Consider the following 18,006-nt stretch of genomic DNA (forward strand, 5'->3'; position numbering starts at 1 on the left):
CCTTTCTGAGTCCTGGCTCAAAATGCTTTTACTTTGGAGCGCTGTTGACAGAGAATATTTGTCTGGCTTCGTTACTGTATTCTCCAGTGCTGAATAAAGCAGGGCAGGAGTTTTTCCCTCCTGGGGAATATGCTGTGAACAAAACCCTAATACGCTCTCAATTATGTTGAGCATAATAGGCTGATTTAACAGCCTTTTAATTCACTGAGAATGTGGAAGCATAACTTTCTTTTATTCTTGGGCAGAATCGGCTGTACAAGATGTTTAGGCTTTTTCTCTTTACAATGCAAAACGCTGCTAAACTGTGATGCTTGAGGGGCTGTAGCAGGTTCCCAGGTCGTCCCACTGGCCGGGGCTGTGTGAGCATGGAGGCAGCTTGGGGCAGGAACTCAGCGCTGCCCCATGCGTGCAGAGCGGCTTTGCCAGGGATATGGCAGGATGCGACCTGCTAATGGAAAGGTGATGGGCTCTGCTGAGGTCTGCATCTCCAGAGCAAGCTGCTGAGCCCATGGACTCTGCACAGGGCGAGGTAGCTCGTATGCACCTAACGGCTTTGTGTTTTCTGTGGTCTCTCCAAAGAACCTGACGTACGAGATCATCCTCACGTTGGGGCAGGCATTCGAGGTCGCCTACCAGCTGGCCCTCCAAGCCCAGAGAGCGAAGCCTCTGGGTGCTGCAGCAGGAGAAATGATCGAAACAAAATCTTCCAAACCGGTGCCTAAACCGCGAGCCGGCATGAGGAAATCTGCAGTACGTATGTGCGGGCCGGCAGGCTGCCGGGTGCGATCTGCATGGTCTGAGCTGGGATTTCTCTTGGGTACCGCACACTTAAACCTCCCCTTTGTGGTGTGGGGAGCCCAAATGCAGACACGGTGCCTGTAGCTTCAGGCACTGCTGATATTGCGGTGTCCGTGGCTCTGCTGGCAGTCCTGCTGCGGTGTTAGGGCTTCCCCTGGTAGGATTAGGGCAAGCAGAGGTGAAAATAGCCCAGGTGGGATGGGGGTTAAGTGCCCTGCTGGGTCCAGCACAGCTGCCATGTGCAAACCCTGCAGAGCCACAGTAGGATCAGTAGGTAACCTGTGGTTTGCAGCATGGGAGTGCCCCTGTAGCCAAAACCAGCCAAGACTGGAGCTGCTGAGGAGCAGGGACTGCTACATAAGTCATTGCCTTCCTTTAATGTCTCCTTTTGTCTGTGTTCTGCTTGCTCCCCCCGCTCAGGTGCCGCTCCCTCCTGACACTCGCTGTTGTCACTGTCACACCTGTACAACACACCGCCCCTCCTACCTGCCGCTGCAGTCTGTTAGTCCCGGAGCTAAGGTCTTTACCCTTCTTCCTGCCATCTTCCATTACGAACCGACCCAGGCTGCCCCAGCTGCCACCGGCCCGCCTGCCTCCCCGCTTCCTGCGTCTCCTGCTGTGGTCCCGTGTCCTGCCTCACTGCTGTCTTCCCTCCCCACTCGTTCCAGGGCTGTGCCATGGGCTCAGATGAACCCCAGGGACAAACCGCTGATGTCCGTCCCCGCTGATGTAGAGTGGCAGCTCCCAACTAACTGCGTTGCTCTTTCTGGTGTTGTTAACCTTCCTGTAGGATCCTGATTTAGGAGGACAAGATGAAAGAGCCTTGCTTGGTCAGGAGAGTAAATCACATGGGAGCTTACCTGCCAGGAGCTGTCTCCCTCTCTCCCTTTGCCTCTTTTTTTTTTTTTGTAGTGCCATCTTTATAGCGCTGAATTTTTCATGCTTGTTTGTGAGATGAAGTGAAGCTGTCACTAATGGTAATAGGGGCTTGCAGGCCTAACTCACAAAGTCATCTCAGGGTGCTGGGTTGTGACTGATGTGGCTAGATGTGTTTTAGCTATGAAGGACTCGAATGCCTCCCCAGTGAGAGCTGCTTCCCCGCACACATGCATGTTTTTGGGATGGGCATTAGGCAGAGCAGCAGCCTCTCCGTGCGTTGAATCCCCAGTTGTTCTGTCCCAGAAGCACGGATGACCTAACATGCCCTTTCTTTCCTTATTTTCTAGCTGGACCCCCCTGAAGTGGACCAAGACTCCCAGTCTCATGCCAGTGTCTCCTGGGTCGTGGACCCCAAACAGGACTCCAAGCGGACCCTCAGCACTAAGTATGAGACCACTATCTTCTAAAGCAAACACACCCCGTGTCCACCTAGTCTAACCGTGCCTTTGCGATCTGATCTGTCTGCTGTTCTAAACTCCCTCTTCCTCCAGCTGCTCGCACTGAGCCCCGCGTAGGCACTACGTCAAAGGCAGCAGCACTTAGGAGACTGTAGACTTAAACGGCTTTTGTACCTGATCACTACTGAACACTGTGAATTCTCCTTACTCGGAAACAAGGGTAACACGCTGTTAGATATCTGTGAGGTGGGAGGTGCAGAGGGATGCAGGCTGGGGGAATCGGAGATGTGGATCCAGGAAGCCGCCTGCCATTTTCACGTCTTGCCCCTTGCTCTGGCACTGTGAATCCCTGGGGCAATGTGACACTCCCCGGGCCTTTTTTTCTATTTCACCTTCTTATCCTTGGACTGATGGAGACCTCTTGTCTCTGCGGTGCACGCACTCCCTCCTCCTAGATCCTCTTCTTCCCGACTGAGCCACGGCTGCATACTGTTCCAGTGAACTCACCCCTCTTCTTACCTGCCATTCAAATTGACACTAACCACTGTGATGCTGTCTGCAAATAACACACGTTCACTAGATTTCCTCACGGGGACCCTTGCCCGCAATCTCTCCTCTCGAAGCCTGGAGCGGAAAACCTGCTCCGACGGGAGCGTGGGTTTGGGCTGGGTGCGATCGTTCCCACTGAGCTTTGTCCCCTCTCAGAGATAGGTGTGGTTTTGGTTGAATGCATTTCAGTCCCTCGTAGGACTTTTTTTCCCCACCATAGTCCTGTTTACACTCACCAAACTTCTCGTGAGCTATGCACATAGCTCTCACTTGGCAGATTGTAAAGAGGTTAAGCTTTTAAAGGCACATGTTGTTAGCCCCGTGTTGGGAAGGAAAGGTGTTTGAGAGGGGCTGGATACTGTTAGAGATCTGATAAAGCAGCCAGAGCTCTGCTGCGTTCAGCGGACTTGCTGCAGTTGTGCTTTTTTGCCAAAGGGAGAAATGTGATTGAAATCAGTCTGCTGCTGATCCCAAAGCTTGTTTTCAGTCTACAAACCATTGCACGATAAGGGCTATAGGGATCTTGAAACATCTGTCACCTTCTATCCATGAGAGCAAGGATTTCACTGCATCAGTGGGGACCTCTGCCTTTTCTGGCTGTTTCTCAAGAGTGCATGTTTTTCCTCTGGGAAAACATCCCCATTTCTCTGTATCTTGGTAGAAGCAGCTTTTAATTCCAGAGTATGACTGGGAATCGTTTGCATGAGACCACAGGGCACTTGGCACAGGTCAGAGCAGAGCTGGGACAGGGCTGGGAATGCCACACAACCCTGTGAAAGTCCCAGCGCACCGTCCACGGTCCTACTCCTGGTTGCTTCATTTGCGTTTGCAAAGCTCATTGAGATGAAACTGAAGAGAAGGAGGAGGAGTATGATCTGATGAGTAACAGCGCTGGGAGGCAGGACTCCTGCCTCAGTGCTGCTTCTCCGTAACTTGCTGTGCGTCCAAGCAACTTCGCCTCTCTTTACCTGAGTGTAAAGAGAGGGGAAGAGAACCGTGTATGGGCTGGGGACGTACTTACCTACCTCTCGGGGGTGTGAGGCTCGCTCCATTTGCAGAGCAGTTTTAAGACCCTGTAGTGAAAGGCGCTGCGACTTCCACACTGTGGCAGCAAACCCCGACGCTCTCCTGACAGATGAAGTACTTCACTCGCACAGACGTAGCAAAGCTGCGTCTTGGACCCCAACCAGCTCCTCGCAGGCAGCGGCTGTCGCAGCTTTCCCGGGGAGAGGGCTGAGCAGATGGGGCAGCGGGAGAAGGGCTGCAGCCACGCAGTAGCTGGGCTGCACAGAGCTCGCTGATGTGCACCTTGATGGGAGTGTCTGAACTCACCGTGGGTTCTGCATCTTGGCAAAATCCCCTCGCAGCCCAGTTTTGGAGAGCCGGTGGTGACAGTGGGTCTGTGTTAGAGAGCTGTGAAGAGAGGTGGACGCAGCTACCTGCTCACCTCTGCATGAGATGTCTGGGTGGACATCTTGGACATAAATGGGGAAGAGGAGGCACTCAGATCTCTATTAAAGCTCCATTTCCAAAATAGCTTTTAGAATTTACCCCAAATCTCCCTTCGCGATCACCAGTTGGCACCAGCGGGGAGCGGTCAGAAGAGCAGCCCTGGGCTATTTGTACAGCTGGTATTTAGGGGCTAGAACAAGCTCATCCAAGTTTTGCCAGGGCTTTAGAGCTGTCACCTGACAGCTTCTGTTTCCCCAGACTTGGGGTGAAATCTGATGTTTCAAAATCTTTATTTAGCTCTTTCTCAGGAATGGGTTTGATCTCCCAAGTCCATTGTGGCTTAATGGCACCGAGCGGCAAACTGACTTCAAAATAAGGGCCAGCCTAGTAAGAACCCGAGGGAGAGGACTAAAGGGATTGTCTTACAGCAACAACAACAAAAAAAGGAAAGCTCAGTCTAGTACATATATTTCATATGTCATGGAGCCCCTTAACATAGAGCCAGTGCTCCTCTGCCTAAAGACCCCTGAAGCAGAGGTCGCACTGCAGCTGCCCGAAGTGCTGCAGCGCCGTCCTGCCAGCCGGAGCGTCATGGACAGCAGAATATTGCTGTGTCCAAGGTGCTCCGACAGGTGGGTTTGGGTTTGATCAGCAGCTTTCCAAGCTGTGAGAGTGCCCTGAGGGTTTCTATATCCTTCAAAGAGAAACCGAATTAATGGTAGCGGTGGTAGCGCAGTTTCTATGTGTAAGCATTTACCATGCAGTTGCCCACCCGTACACCTGATTTTAGAGGGTCTGAGCTCTTGCATCTCCCCTGCCTTCAGCTGGGAAGGGCAGGTTCTCAGCACCTCCTAAAACCGGGTCACTAGAGCATGTGCCTTTCTAAGGGTGACCGTCCAAACCCAGCTGGGATCACAGGCAGCCCTGCCTAAACTACAAAGCTTCTGCTGTATGTCCATAACCCTCACTGTTGTGTCTCATCTCCTGGCCATACGCCTCATCTTTCCCAGCACTTGGTTTTTTATGACTCGGAAATCATTCATTCCATTATCTTCCTTTCTGTTTGCCTCTGAAAAGCTGATCTCCAGGCAGCTGTCTCCTACCACGGAAAAGTAGTAACGGGGCAGAGACCTAAGAAGCAGTGGCCTGCTGACACGAAGATCATCTCCATCTGGCACTGGTGTCTGCCTCGGAGTGGGTGCATGGCTGCTCAGTGAGGGCTCCCAAAGCAGAGGGGGGAAAGGGATCCCAGCCACCAGCTGAGAAAAGCAGCTCTCTCCATTTCTAGCGAAGGAAAGTTGAGACTTCCGAGGCCAAGAGCGATGTCACCTTTTCTAGTTTGAGACAAATGTCTTTCGACCCGTTTCTTTTTTAACGTCTGAAATGATATAGAGCAAATCCAGTTCACAGTTTAAATGTAGCACTGCAGTTTTTTGGTGAGGAAAAAAAACCCAGATATCTCCTTATTTACTGAGAACCCACGCAGTCCGGCAAGGAGTACAATAGAAAGTCTTAGCAGTGAGAGTGGTGTGCGCATCTCATAATGGTACTTAAATTTGCTTCAGTTCTGGGTGAACAGTAGAGAACGCCAAATTCTTGGAAATAACTTCCTCCAGTGTGAGAAGCCTTGCAGGGTAAGTCTGCATCTGTTGTTTTCAAAGCTACTCCATGCTTTTATAGCAAATGGAAATAACTTAAGGAAAAGAGTCTGCAAAGGATCTTTCACCCCACAGTGGTTGTGGCCAAGTATTACCGATGGTACAAAGCTTGCTTCCCCTACAGAGAACCGTTGCGTTGCAGTACTTGACATTTCTATGGCAAGGACACAATTTCTTCCCATTTACGCACTGAATACCTGGAGACGACTCCCTTCTCCAGCCTCCTGTGCACCTGTCTTGTTTTTAAATGCAGTTATGCCCTGAAGGGTTGGGTTTTTTTAAGTATATTCAATTGTGATTTAGCACTTTTTTTGATACTAGCTCATTATTTAATTAGTGCAACAGTTTCAGAAGATGAACAAATAAGGAGTTAAATTTTGGGCATTACACTGAAACAGTCCCTACCTGAGGATAAATCGGATCAACCTAAGGATGGCTTGGCCCCCGTCTAAGTCCGGTATCCCCAGATACCAGCGTCTCGAAGGTGCTGTGTGCTGGCTTTTCTTTTGAATTACCAGAGTATTTAACAGTAATTTTGGCTGTGACTGATGTGTTTTCACAGTACTGTTCCCCTCAAGGGAGAGATGTTAAAATGGTTGTGATTTTAATTCTTGAGACGCAGAAATGTAGCGCAGCATGTTTGTTATCATCTCGACAGGCATTGTAACAGTTGGGATGTGGTACCCTGCTGCTTTACTAGAATGATATGCCCAAATAATTTCTGTTTAACTCCAGTTGCTGCTGTATGTCAGGATTTCATTTAGTCTCTCTAGCCAGTAAGGCTGGGAGAGAAGTGAACCGTAATCCCAAGGGCATAGATCTGTAAATGATTAGAAGGGGGAAGTGGAGATTTTTTAAGTTGATGAATTTAGGAAACCTAACATTCCTTGTTATGCATATGTTGCAATTCATACTGGTGTAAGTGTAAATATTTGGTGTGTTGGCAACAAGTCTTTTTGGAGAGATTGCAAATTGAACCTCTGCTTGGGAGGAGGGACGCCTTTCTTTTTTTGATGCGTGAGCTTTTTGAAGGTTGGCTTGGAGGTGAAGTGGTGATGAAGACTCCAATCTTCAGGGGACTGGGCTTGGGACCCTGGTGGTCCTTTCCAGTCCTGTGTGTAATCCTATGGTTGTCTTTAGTGATCCAACAGTTCTTTAGCCAGATACTCTCCTTCTCACTTCATAGACAAAGCAATTGTTTTGGCAGTGCATCTCCTCTTTTATTTCGATGGGTTTTCTCAAGGTACTCGCGTGCTGGAGGCCGATCCTGGACCATGCCGATCACTGACTCCTGGTAATCTGTTAACCCATCCGTTGCACAGTGTTCTGGCTCTTCCTCCCTACGGGGTGTCGTGCTATCTGGAGGAAAGTGCCCTAAGTTTCTGGTGCTGAATATGACTTTGAATCAAAATGCATCTGCTGTATTACCTGCCTGGGAAAAGGTGGTGCTGCCTTGGGCCTCGTTCCCCTTTTTAAGGACAGATTGTATTTTACAGACTTTGGTTTGTGCGTGGCATGAGTCCAGGCTGAGAACTCAAGATAGGTAAACCAAGATGCAGAGTTGTCTTTTTTTATATAGGAGGGGATGATTTTTATTTTTTAAAATTGAAGCTGCTTTATCCTTTTTAATTTTGTATTTACAAAAAAAACAAAGCTAATCTTAGCTGTTCAGCTGTCTTTGAACTTGCTTTGGGATTGTTCTTTTTAGAAGAAATTATGCAACTTTTGCGGGGTACGTGCCTGTTGCCCTCCCAGGGAGCAGATACGGCACCTTCCAGGATGTACCTCTAGTGAAAAGCTGGTACCTTCACGAGGCTGCTGGGCACAGACCAGATGCCAAATGGTCCCTCCGAACATGTCCAGTTCTGTGTGCAGCTGAAGTGGAGTCAGTGGCTTTAATGCTCCTTCTGCCCCACTTCAGAAGGTTCTAGCAGCAGAATTTCCCCTGGCTTTCTTCGGCTCGCATCATTTCCATGCAATCAGATCTTTATTTTAGAGCAAGCACAGTGTTTGCAACGCTGTCTTGTTGCAAAAGGTCTCCCTTTTAGGTCTTTCATTGGCATTACTCACTGCTTTTTTTTTTTTTTTTTTTTAATCCAAAAGGAAGTAACTGTGCTGCTCTTGCAAAGTCGATCTAGCTCAAACATTTTTCTTACCCATGGAAGAATAACCTGAGATTCCCTAACAGGGCAGAGAACAGTCGAGTTCAGTTTGCAACGTAGACGTTTTTGCTAATTGTGATGTATGGCAGTGGGACTGATTTGTAATACAAATGTTATTTAATCTGTCTGTATTTTGATACTTGAATTTCCTTTTATTTCCTGTATATACAATTGTTAATCTGTTCAAATTTGTCTGAATTTTAAACATCTTGTGGTACCAAACATAACCAATCTGTGCAACAACATAGACTGACCTCACTACAACAAGGCGAGACTGTAAATATTCCTGGGCTTCCAGCAGTCGTTTTGTTGTTTTCATAATTGTACAACTTAGAACAGACTGAATTAATAAACAAACTTAGACACACATTGCCCCGTTGTCACCGTGACCTCAGTGTTATAGCGGTTAAAGCAACGCTGTTCTCGTCCTCATCTAACAGACCTGAGCAGCGAAGGGAAAAGGGGGTGAGAGCAGGCAGCGGTGCCGTGTTTAATTAGCTCCATCTCGTGCTGTACCCGCACTTCCCGGCTTAGTAAATCCGAGGAACAAGAACACGTCGGAGCGTTGTGCAGAGATGATGTGCCACGGTTGTGGAAGCAGAGCGCGGAATGCCAGTAAGCCGGGCACAGGCCCGTGCTCGTTCTTTGGCAGCAGAAGAGGGGGGCTGTGCTGCCCTGAGGCGCGGGGCGTGCAGGATGGGGAGCGCTGGCTGCCCAGTAGTCGCTTTGGTTGAAGCTGCTCTTTTTGCAGTTAGTCATGATGATCCCAAATATTGAATATTATTATTTTGAGACAAACTATGCATAAAAATGCATCCACGTGTTCTGTTAAAGACAGACCTACCTATAGCACAGCGGTCTCCAACCGCTTTGTGTAAGTTCTCCACATGGTGGTGTGAAAAGCTCATTTTTACCCCTGCTAATGTGCATCTGCAAGGATTGTTCTACTGGGGACTGCTAGGACCCTAATGTCCTCACGATAAACACTAACATCACTTTTCTGCAGCACGGCAGCAAGCGGTTCATGTAACAACAGTTTGGGCCAGCAAAGATTTTTGGCTTGCCAAGAAGTAGGACATTTTCATTACGTAAAATTAGAGCAAGAAATCCAGACATTTAAATACAGGCTAAAGTTCAGATTTTCATGTCAAGTAAAATCTGGCTGATGTGAAATACTAAATACACCAGGGATTGCTAAATTTGTACCATATGTTCCATTTCTAATAATTCAGTAAGTCAGGTTTTCAAGCTAACATTGAAATATATTGAGCAGTTTTAATGATTTTAAATACCATGTGGCTTTATCAAATGCAAACAGCGTCCCTGGGTTGTGACTAACGTTTCAGCAAAGTAGGTTACAGGCCCATGGCAGAATTAACACCTTGAATTAAAAAAAGCCTAAGCTGCACGGCAGTTTTATGAGCTCCGCATCCCATTGCCTTCCCCACCAAATAGTGGCAGTTTTTTGGGGGGGGTAAAAAGCCACTACCTTTTGTAGTCGAGAGGTTTATTCAGATACTGACATGCCAGGAGTCACTGCCCAGTAGCAATGCTGGCCCCAGTGGATTTGTCCGATTGATTTTTACAAGCTGAAGCATGATTTGAGAAACTGCTGGAGAATGCGTCCCGCCCCTGCCTGGTACGTGGTGAAGATGATCAGAAAGAATCCATCCCTGCGTCTGAGTCTGGTTCTGCGTCTGGGAGAAGCACCTTCTTGAGAATTCCCGAGTAATAAGGTCCAAACCCCTGCCTGTTGTGGTGGATCATGCTTCCAAACCTGCGCCCAACTTCCAGCAGCTCTTCCTGAATGGGATCAAGGCCCTTTGGGAAACCTTTTTGAGAATTGTGTCCATCCAGGGAAATGAAAAGGCTGAGGAAGGAATGAATCTGCTGCTCTGTAGGGAGCAAAAGCATGAAAATAAAAGAAATAAATCGACAGTCAACCTTTGCACAGAAAGCTAGTTCTGAGACAAAGGCTTCCTCACGCAGTCAGGAGCAGATCTGAGGACAGCTACGTTGTGGCAGGGCGTTGTGGATGAGTAACGCTCTAGATCAACTCAGGGACACAGGGGACTAACATATTCCTCTTCCAAATATTAAGCAGATGAACCAGCATCCAGCACAGGAACTGAGGGGAATGTGACACAAGGAGAGTACTCGAGTATCAGCTATACTTGCCTTGTTTTCCCTTTGTCCTGGGTAGCTGCCTCTAATGACGGCTACGGCTGGGATACTGGGCTGAAGGACTTAAGAATGCTCAAATCCTTCAAACCTAATGTTAAAGCGGAGCAGGTCAACAGTAAAGATTTTTCACCCACTCCTCCGAGAGTTTTTATACTGCATTGAAGTGTCAAGCATCTTAGAAGTGTAATGGAATACAGACCTTCAGAGCCCGGGATTTATCTTGCCTGCCACAGCAGCATCTTGAAATTGAAAGCGTTCAGGAAGCCTCTCTGAGGAACACAGAGCTGAGATTCAACTACCTGGCTGCTTCAGGTGTTCTTGCACTTGAAGTGAGCATGTGGAAAATGGTGGAGGTGGCCAAGAGTGCAGGCAAGACACGGGTTTGATTCTTAGACACGGAGGGGGGAAGGCTGTCTAGTTCTGCAGCTTCTAATGCCACACCATCGGTGAGTCATTGCCCTCACACACTGCCCAGCCTGTAGTTTATCGAGGTTTGGTTTAGGCTATTAATTCAGCCTTCCAAATTACATCAAAACAAAATAGCCTGCTCTGACATGGAAAGAATAAACCCAAATAAACAGCGTGGTGGAGTCCACACAGGCTGGGAAGGTATCTAACTAGATGAAGCAGCAGGCAGGAAGAGCCTCACCTTATTTTCATAGCTGATAAAAGCTAGTCGTCCATGTGGAAATAATCTTTCCTGCAGCATACTAGCTGCCTGTGGCACTGCAATCTGATGCGGAGTTGACGTTCAGAGTACTAGTAAAAGGTCAAAATAACCAGCTCTTATCCAAACCATTTGAATAAATATTTTGATGGAGCAGCATTATAGGGCAGCTGGTTAGCTGAATACCAAGCAGTGCACTCTCTAGGGATAAATATTATTTAAAGATCTTAGCATGGTGCTTTACTACAGCCAGTGATTAAGCTCTTGCTCTACATCCTAGCCTGAAGATTGCAACACTACCTAGGAACAGACCTTGCACTTGGGCCTGTTTAGCTTTTAGCAAGAATGGGAGGATTTAAGAGATTTTTCAAGGCAATTACTGTTTGGGAGTGTTTCAGGGTGGAATAGGAAAATCAAGGCAGTTTCTAAACCTGGCTTCCCTGGCCCACCTCTCCTGTGCAGACTGTGGGGCCAGAGAGTGAACGCTGATCCCAGGCCTGTCCTGCACGCTCCAGGGTCATTAGCCTAAACCCAAGTTGTAGCCTACAAGTGCAAAGTGGCTTCAAGGTCAAGTTAGACAAAAGCTCAGAGACTCACCAATGACATGTCAGACTGCGTTGCCCTTGTCCGCAATGCTTTTTATCTGGCCTTTCAGGGAAGCACATTTGTCAGTGGTAAAAGCAGCGTAACCCAGCTGCGAGAGAATGCTGCTGACTTCTGGAGCACTTGGTCGCTGATGCCATCTAAAGCTTCTTCACACCTAAATCATGCAAAGGTACATGCACTCCGGCCACAACTCACATTGGCTGGGGAAGGGGCTGTGCAGGCACAGAGCAAGGCGGGAAGCCTCTCCACGTGCCTGTGGAGCGTCACCACAGCCAGCTAGCACAGGACGACCACCATTCAGCCAGAGCTCTGTGAACTAAGCTTCCCTGCCCGGCTCTTTGGCAAGCACTAGGCTGCCCTGCGGCCGACTCATGAACTAGTGATCAGCACTGCTAATTTTTCCCTCTAATCAGGAAGGGACTATTGCTCCAGAGAGTTAACTCCCAGCTAAAAAGCTGGCTGGCTGGCTTCCCCCACTCCTTGCAGTAGACCTGGCTGCTATTTGGATCTCAGATCCTCTTCCACTCCCGGGGGAGATTCCTGCTGCTCATCCCGCAACCAACCAGCGTCTGCATACTCTACTCACTGTTCTTCTGGAAAAGAAAACTCAGAGTAACCCACCTGGTACAAGACAGCCCTTCAAGAGGACCTTTGTTACCCATTTCAGCCTAGCTACAAACCCAGGTGAGCCACACAAGGTGCTTCCACACATGCCACTGGTCACTAGCAGGACTGCAGCTGTGACGGTAAGCTGATTCACCTCCGCTTGTACTTCCTGCAGTGGGGCCTGATCCATAAACAGCACCTGTGAACAGAAACCAAATCAGCCTGTGGGTGTAGAAACAGCAGCTGTGATAACTCAGCAGATCTCAAGCCATGGAGCAGGGCTGTAACATCCCCATGAAGCTGAGTGGAGGGCAGCTGCCTGGCAGCAGGGAGGGTTAGTTTTGTGAAAAATCCAATTTGTTTCACATAGGGAAAAACCACGTGTGATGACTCATGGTGCAGAGGGGACAGAGAGTCTGGCCAATTCTTTCTATAGAAGATGCAGAACCGGTACACTTGTTAATTTTGTACATCTTTATGAAAACGCTGTAAAGGTGTCCAAGCACTTCTCCTACCTCAGGGTATTCCTTTTGCCCAGGCTCCCAGCAGAGCAGATTCACGTATCCTCAAATTAGCACAGACATGAGACTTGGCACAGTTGTGCTACTGCTGACAGCCCCAGCGTGCGTGCAGCAGGTGAGCTGCTGACGGCAGGGCAGGGTGGCGGCTGTGAAGAGGACGCGGACACTTCCGCTGCTGCTTTGCACAGCCACTCTCTTGTGCGATCCAGGCTATCTGCAATGGGGTAACAAAAATGGATGTTTGCAAGAACAGACTGGTCAGGCTAAGTCAGTAAGAAGCGGGTAAGCTATACTGCAAGCTGAAAGGGACGTGCATTTGGAAGACGAAGGCATCGTGCTGGCTCCTGGAACAGTGGGGAACGGCTTACACCATCACTAACATACAATATTAATGTATTGTTGCCAGGGCAAAGGGTTAGGCTACTGAGGCTGGTATCTGGAGAACATTATATTTCCTAGAGGATTTCAGTCTCCAAGAAGCACCTTCAATGGAGTCTGATGAAGGAGAGAGGCAGCCAGAGAGAAATCTTCTACAGCCTAGCAAAAGAGATGTCTACATCAAATGCAGGCTTTCCTCTTTAAGTATGCCTCCTACTAACATTTTGCTCATTCCTCTGAGGATTTCAAAACACTTTAACCTCGTGAGAACTTACAGTTCCTCATGAGAAAGCTATCAGCTCTGTCTTATGCATGCAGAAAACGAACCACACTGAGTAACTTCTTTTCTGCAAGGTATGGTAGTGAAGAGCCTTGAGGAAGGGACCCAGGAGTCCTCCAGCTTTTAGAGGCATTTCTCTCATCTGTTACTGAGCCCATGATGAAAGCATCACCTTTGGAATACTAAAAGTTCCCTTTGAGTGCTTTAATAGCTCCTGTAGAACTAGCAGTTCTCCCCTCCCTTCCCCTCTGACTTACTAGGCAGCCTATCCAAGAGTTCCTGGAATTTCTTCCATTCATACTGGACGGTGTGGTCTTGCAAGTGGGTGCAGAGGCTCTGGATGGTAAAATTCAGCATATCCATTTTCATCAGGCCCAACACCCAGAAAATCTCACTGGGATGAGACACAGTGAATTGAAGGTTTAATACTGCAGTAAATGCTGTAATTGGGGCCATTTTAGAATGCTGAGGAAGGGGAATTCAGATCCTCTGACTTGATTCCATTTTCTCACAAAAGGTCTAATTGGAGTGGTCCCTAAAAATTGCTAGATAAACCAGATTTACTTCACTAAAGACTCTTCTACTGCCTAAATTGCAGCTGGGCAACAGGACTATGTCTACATTGGAAAAAAAATAAGGAAGTCAAAGCCCAGAATGCACAAAAGGGTCCTTGGGCCATAATTCCAAGGCAGTTTCCCCTTAACCCAATATTTTACGGTTGAAGGTTTTGCCAGTCTGTGTAGACCAAGGCTGAGTCAGCATCACCCACCTGAGAAGTTGAGCTGAGTCTGTGAGTACGAGTACCCTCGTACTTCCTCATCTCAAATGGGCGCACACAGCCTTGCCATTGTGCCAAGGATGTATGTGGTGAGACCGTGGATGTCCAGAGCTTCACGCTCAGCCTCCTGTCTAATCAACTCCATGTCCAAGGTCTCTTCAACCTGGCTTCACAGTCGGTTGTGCCGTGGCAGCAGCAATGATAGCAGGGCCTGCCCAAAGAAGCAGCGGTCTCATTTTGTTCCAGGAACTCAACAGTTCTCCAGAGCTGCTCAACAGGAATCAAGGTTGGCCTTGTATTGAGACTAAGCTAACTATTCAGTACACAACTTCTGGGGCACACAATCGCTTTAAGGGAATGCTCGACTCTAATGACTCACTTCAGGATGTCTGCCTACTGTTTCAAATCTTGCAAAGCCTCCTTTACTGCCATGCATGAAAGAAGGAAGTTATCTGTCTGGAGCCTAATGGGAAAGCATAGACTGAAAAAGCGAACTATACACTTCATGCCCTGCTAAGAACATGTGTCTTTTAGTGCTAAACCATGTTCTTACTTCATTGTACACTTAAATAGTAGATACAGCTCCTCATATGCCTAATGAGGTGTCTTTTTATAGAGAATTGCAGTTTTTGTTTGGCAGACACTATACCTGGAATGGCCTACGGCTGTTACTGTAGCCAACAATTCAAACAAAGGCTTTCCATCCTTTCGGTAGAGTATGTGTTTTAAAGACCTGGGACCAGAGAATGAGTTTCCTTCTCAGACAGGTTTTAGAAGGTGCAGTTGTGTAATTTCTGTCTCCCTATAAACTAAAGGGAGCCTATTTTCTCCTCCCTCTTACACATATTCATATAGGACTATTGGGTGTAAGGGGTGAGGTGATGATTCAGAGAAGGCTAATTCTAAGGTAACCATCTTCTCTGGTGAACAACTCACCTCTTTTGTCTTCTGCAGAAGCTGGATTGCCCAAGTATAGTCTGGGGGAGCGGCAGAGAGCTGTTCCTCCAGGCTGTCCCAGAAGGCTTTCTGCAATGTCTCCTTCACTCTGTTTTACAGGCTAAGAAAGAAGAGAGGAGGGGAGGGGTTTTCTGTTAACATCAGACAACCACGACCTCTCAGTTCAATAGGACCATTCCTCTTGGCTTTCATTGTGGTTTGGGTGTTTGGACATTTTCTTCTCTTAGTCTTTATTTCTATCTGGCAGCAATGCACCTCCCCTTTCCCTAGCTCATGGAAATCTCTCTCAACCTAAATTTCCTCTTCTTCTGAAGCGGGACTCCCTCCTTTCAACCCTGTTCATAAAATTCAGCACTTTTAACCTGTCTTAACTGAGGGGTAAAAAGAGCATAGCATTTTTCAGGGAAACTCTCCAAGCCCTCAGAGAAGATCAAGAGAATGTTTTTCCAGCTAGTGCTTGGTTTTGCAATAAGAGAATGTCAGTGACTTAAACAGATCTTTAACTAAAACAGGCACCTCAAAGGAGATCTTCACTGAAAAGTCTGCTTTGTTCTTGTCAAAGTCACAGCTTATACAGCTGAAGCCTGTAAATCTTTCAATGCTAGTGAGTCATATCTGATACTCATCGTATTTAAGAACAACTAGTAAATCATGAGGCAATGAATAAATAAAACAAGCTCCAACATTTTTTTTATTTCAGGAGCCATCTTATTTTCTTGTTACTTCTACAGTCAGATCCAAACCCACCTCCTTCCCACATTCTCACGTTTTCTGTCACGTGACAGAAAGAAGCCAAGCCTGAATACACACACACACACACACACCCCACCCCCCCCACCCCCCCCCTTTTGGGGGAGAAACTGGGCACTTGCAGTTTGAAGTCACTGTTGAGTACAATTGCATGCACAATGGTCAGGTTGGAAATGTCATCAGTTATTTGCTGTAGCTCGTTCATGGAGAGAGCTTGTGGAGGGCTGGCTGTAGAAAAGCAGAATAAAAGTGAATGAGAGAAGGTTTAAAAACAAAATTACTGGCCAGCTTTTAAAGTGACAAAGTGAAAACGTGCACATTTGCGTATAGACGATACCCCTCACCATACGCGTGAAGGGACCCCTCCTCCTCCTCCTCCTCCTCCTCCTCCTCCTCCTCCTCCTCCTCCTCCTCCTCCTCCTCCTCCTCCCCCCAGCGCTCCCGCTCCCGCTCCCGCTCTCGCTCCCGCCCAGCGGAGCCCGGAGGCCGTCGAGGCCCCGCGGGCCAGTCCCACGCCGGCGCGGGGCTTCCACGGAGCGCGGCTGACATCTAGTGACGGCCGGGAGCCAGAGTGTCCAGTGAACACGGAATTAAACATTTAAATAATAATATTTAACCCCATTTAAATGTTGGCGGCAGGGCTGGGGGAGAAGCCCCGAGGCCACCCACACCGGCAGCTCGCCGCTTCCCGGCTCTGATCCCCCTTCCTCGTACCGGGCGGCGGGCCGGGAGCCGGCAGCTCCTCGCCGCGGGGCCCGCCGTCCTGCCGCGGGGGGTGCTCGTCGCCCGGCCGGGGCCGGGGCTCGGACATGGCGCTGCCCGCCCGGGGTGGCCCCTCTCCCCTCACAGAACGGCCATCAGCCCCGGCGCGTGCCGGCCCCGGCCCGCCACACCTTCGAACAGGGCCGAGCCACGGCGCGGAGGGCGGGGGGGGCAGCCCACTGCCGTTAGCCTCGGGGGGGCGTCCCGCACCCACCCTTAGGGCGGCCGCACCTCGCTAGCGCCAGATAGCCGTCGCCAAGGCGCCGCCGTTCCGCGGGGCGCCGCGCAGAGCCGCCGCCTCCCGGGCGCGGCCTCACCGGAGGGCCGAGCACCCCTCCGCGCTGGCGCCGATGGGCCGCTCCGCACCGGGAACGGCCGCAGCCGCGGGGTCCCATCGGACCCCCCCTTCCTTGCGAATGGAACGCGCCAGGCCTCGGGCCGAGGCGGCGCAGCGGGGCTCTCCCACTGGAGGCGGGGTGTGTGTGGGTGTGGGTGTGGGTGTGGGTGTGGGTGTGGGTGGGTGTGGGTGTGGGTGTGGGTGTATGTGTATGTGTATGAGACGCGACGGCGGGTGTGAAGGGAGGGGAGGCGGCCGGGCGAGGCCTCGCTGTGGGGCGTTTGCACAGGCACCCGGGGGCGGCTCTGGGAGCCGCGGGCGCTGAAGGCAGCGGGGGGGCGGTAGCTTGGTGCCTGTCGCTGCCGGGGTACCCACCTCAGACCTGTCGGAGGGCATGAGGGGAAAATGGGGACTCTGCAGTGCCAGAGAGGCTCCGGAGAGCGCTGCTGGGCATGCAACAGCTGTGGCCTCCCTCCTCCTCATATCATGCATCTGGTTTTGTCCATTTTTCTTTCTGGTGGGCCCAGAAAGCAGTGGCTGACTCTGGCCACCTACCCATTTGTTATAACCTTCCTTTGACTTTGCGGGGACTGGGATTCAATCTGTGGGGCAATGCCCAGTCTGGGATGAGGCTCCTTGTGTGCCAATGAACAATTTGCCTTTCTTCTCCCTTCCATCATTTATTTCCCTTCCCAATTCATTCCCTAAGCATCCAAGAACACCCACCAGCAGGCACCTGCCCAGTCAGGGCTGGAGCTGGGAGGTTACAGAGTGCGGCGGGGCCATGGGGCAGGGGACGAGGGGTCTCGGGGTCTCGCCATCTTCCCGGCGCCACGTGCGTGCAAGGGACAGGCGCGGGAGCCAGCCCATGCGGGCGCCGCGGCCTTCATCCGCCCCGTGTAAAACAGCCCTGGCACAGCCCTGTCCTCCAAAGTCTGTGAAACCCTTAAGATGTCTGCGTGTTGTGGCTGGAGAAATGGAGAGGATGAAAGGCACAGGGCTAGCACGCCATGCAGGGATGGACAACCCCGTTACCAGCCCTAATTAGTTACAGCTTCACAGCTGGGCTGCATGAACGACACTGGGCTCTCTTAGCCTGCTGCCCTTGCAAAGGAAAGTATCCCAGGTGGGTTTAAAGGTGGTTGGAGCTGCCACCATTGCCCTGAGTTTGCAGCAAGCTATGAGTGCAATTAATGCAGCTCAGCTAATGAGTTGTAACCGGTT

The 18,006-nt window shown here is 49.7% G+C and overlaps 2 protein-coding genes across 18 annotated transcripts in view; one reads left to right on the top strand and one right to left on the bottom strand.

The window, feature by feature from the left end:
- The window catches only part of ANKS1A (ankyrin repeat and sterile alpha motif domain containing 1A), a 106,693-nt gene extending 100,812 nt beyond the window's left edge, over positions 1-5,881 (top strand). For 8 of the 17 annotated variants that reach the window (XM_087761717.1, XM_087761728.1, XM_087761720.1 and 5 more), the window contains 3 exons: positions 580-750; positions 1,219-1,317; positions 2,025-5,881. In XM_087761717.1, the coding sequence (XP_087617843.1) occupies positions 580-750; positions 1,219-1,317; positions 2,025-2,144 (390 nt within the window). In that variant the 3' untranslated portion in view covers positions 2,145-5,881. The remainder of the gene's footprint in view (positions 1-579; positions 751-1,218; positions 1,318-2,024) is intronic. The other 9 variants (XM_087761723.1, XM_087761727.1, XM_087761729.1 and 6 more) reach the window with 7 other exon arrangements.
- Positions 5,882-6,068: 187 nt separating this feature from the next.
- TCP11 (t-complex 11) lies at positions 6,069-15,577 on the bottom strand. Its single transcript, XM_087762382.1, is given in 5 exon segments — positions 6,069-9,944; positions 12,035-12,218; positions 12,535-12,642; positions 12,645-12,750; positions 13,452-15,577. Coding segments are annotated over 5 exon segments (933 nt in total). The 5' UTR covers positions 13,655-15,577; the 3' UTR covers positions 6,069-9,612.
- Positions 15,578-18,006: the final 2,429 nt, after the last annotated feature.

This window comes from Nipponia nippon, unplaced genomic scaffold, assembly GCF_047370975.1.
Source record: "Nipponia nippon isolate SJK-2023a ecotype South Korea unplaced genomic scaffold, ASM4737097v1 scaffold_25, whole genome shotgun sequence".
NCBI classification, from domain to species: domain Eukaryota; kingdom Metazoa; phylum Chordata; class Aves; order Pelecaniformes; family Threskiornithidae; genus Nipponia; species Nipponia nippon.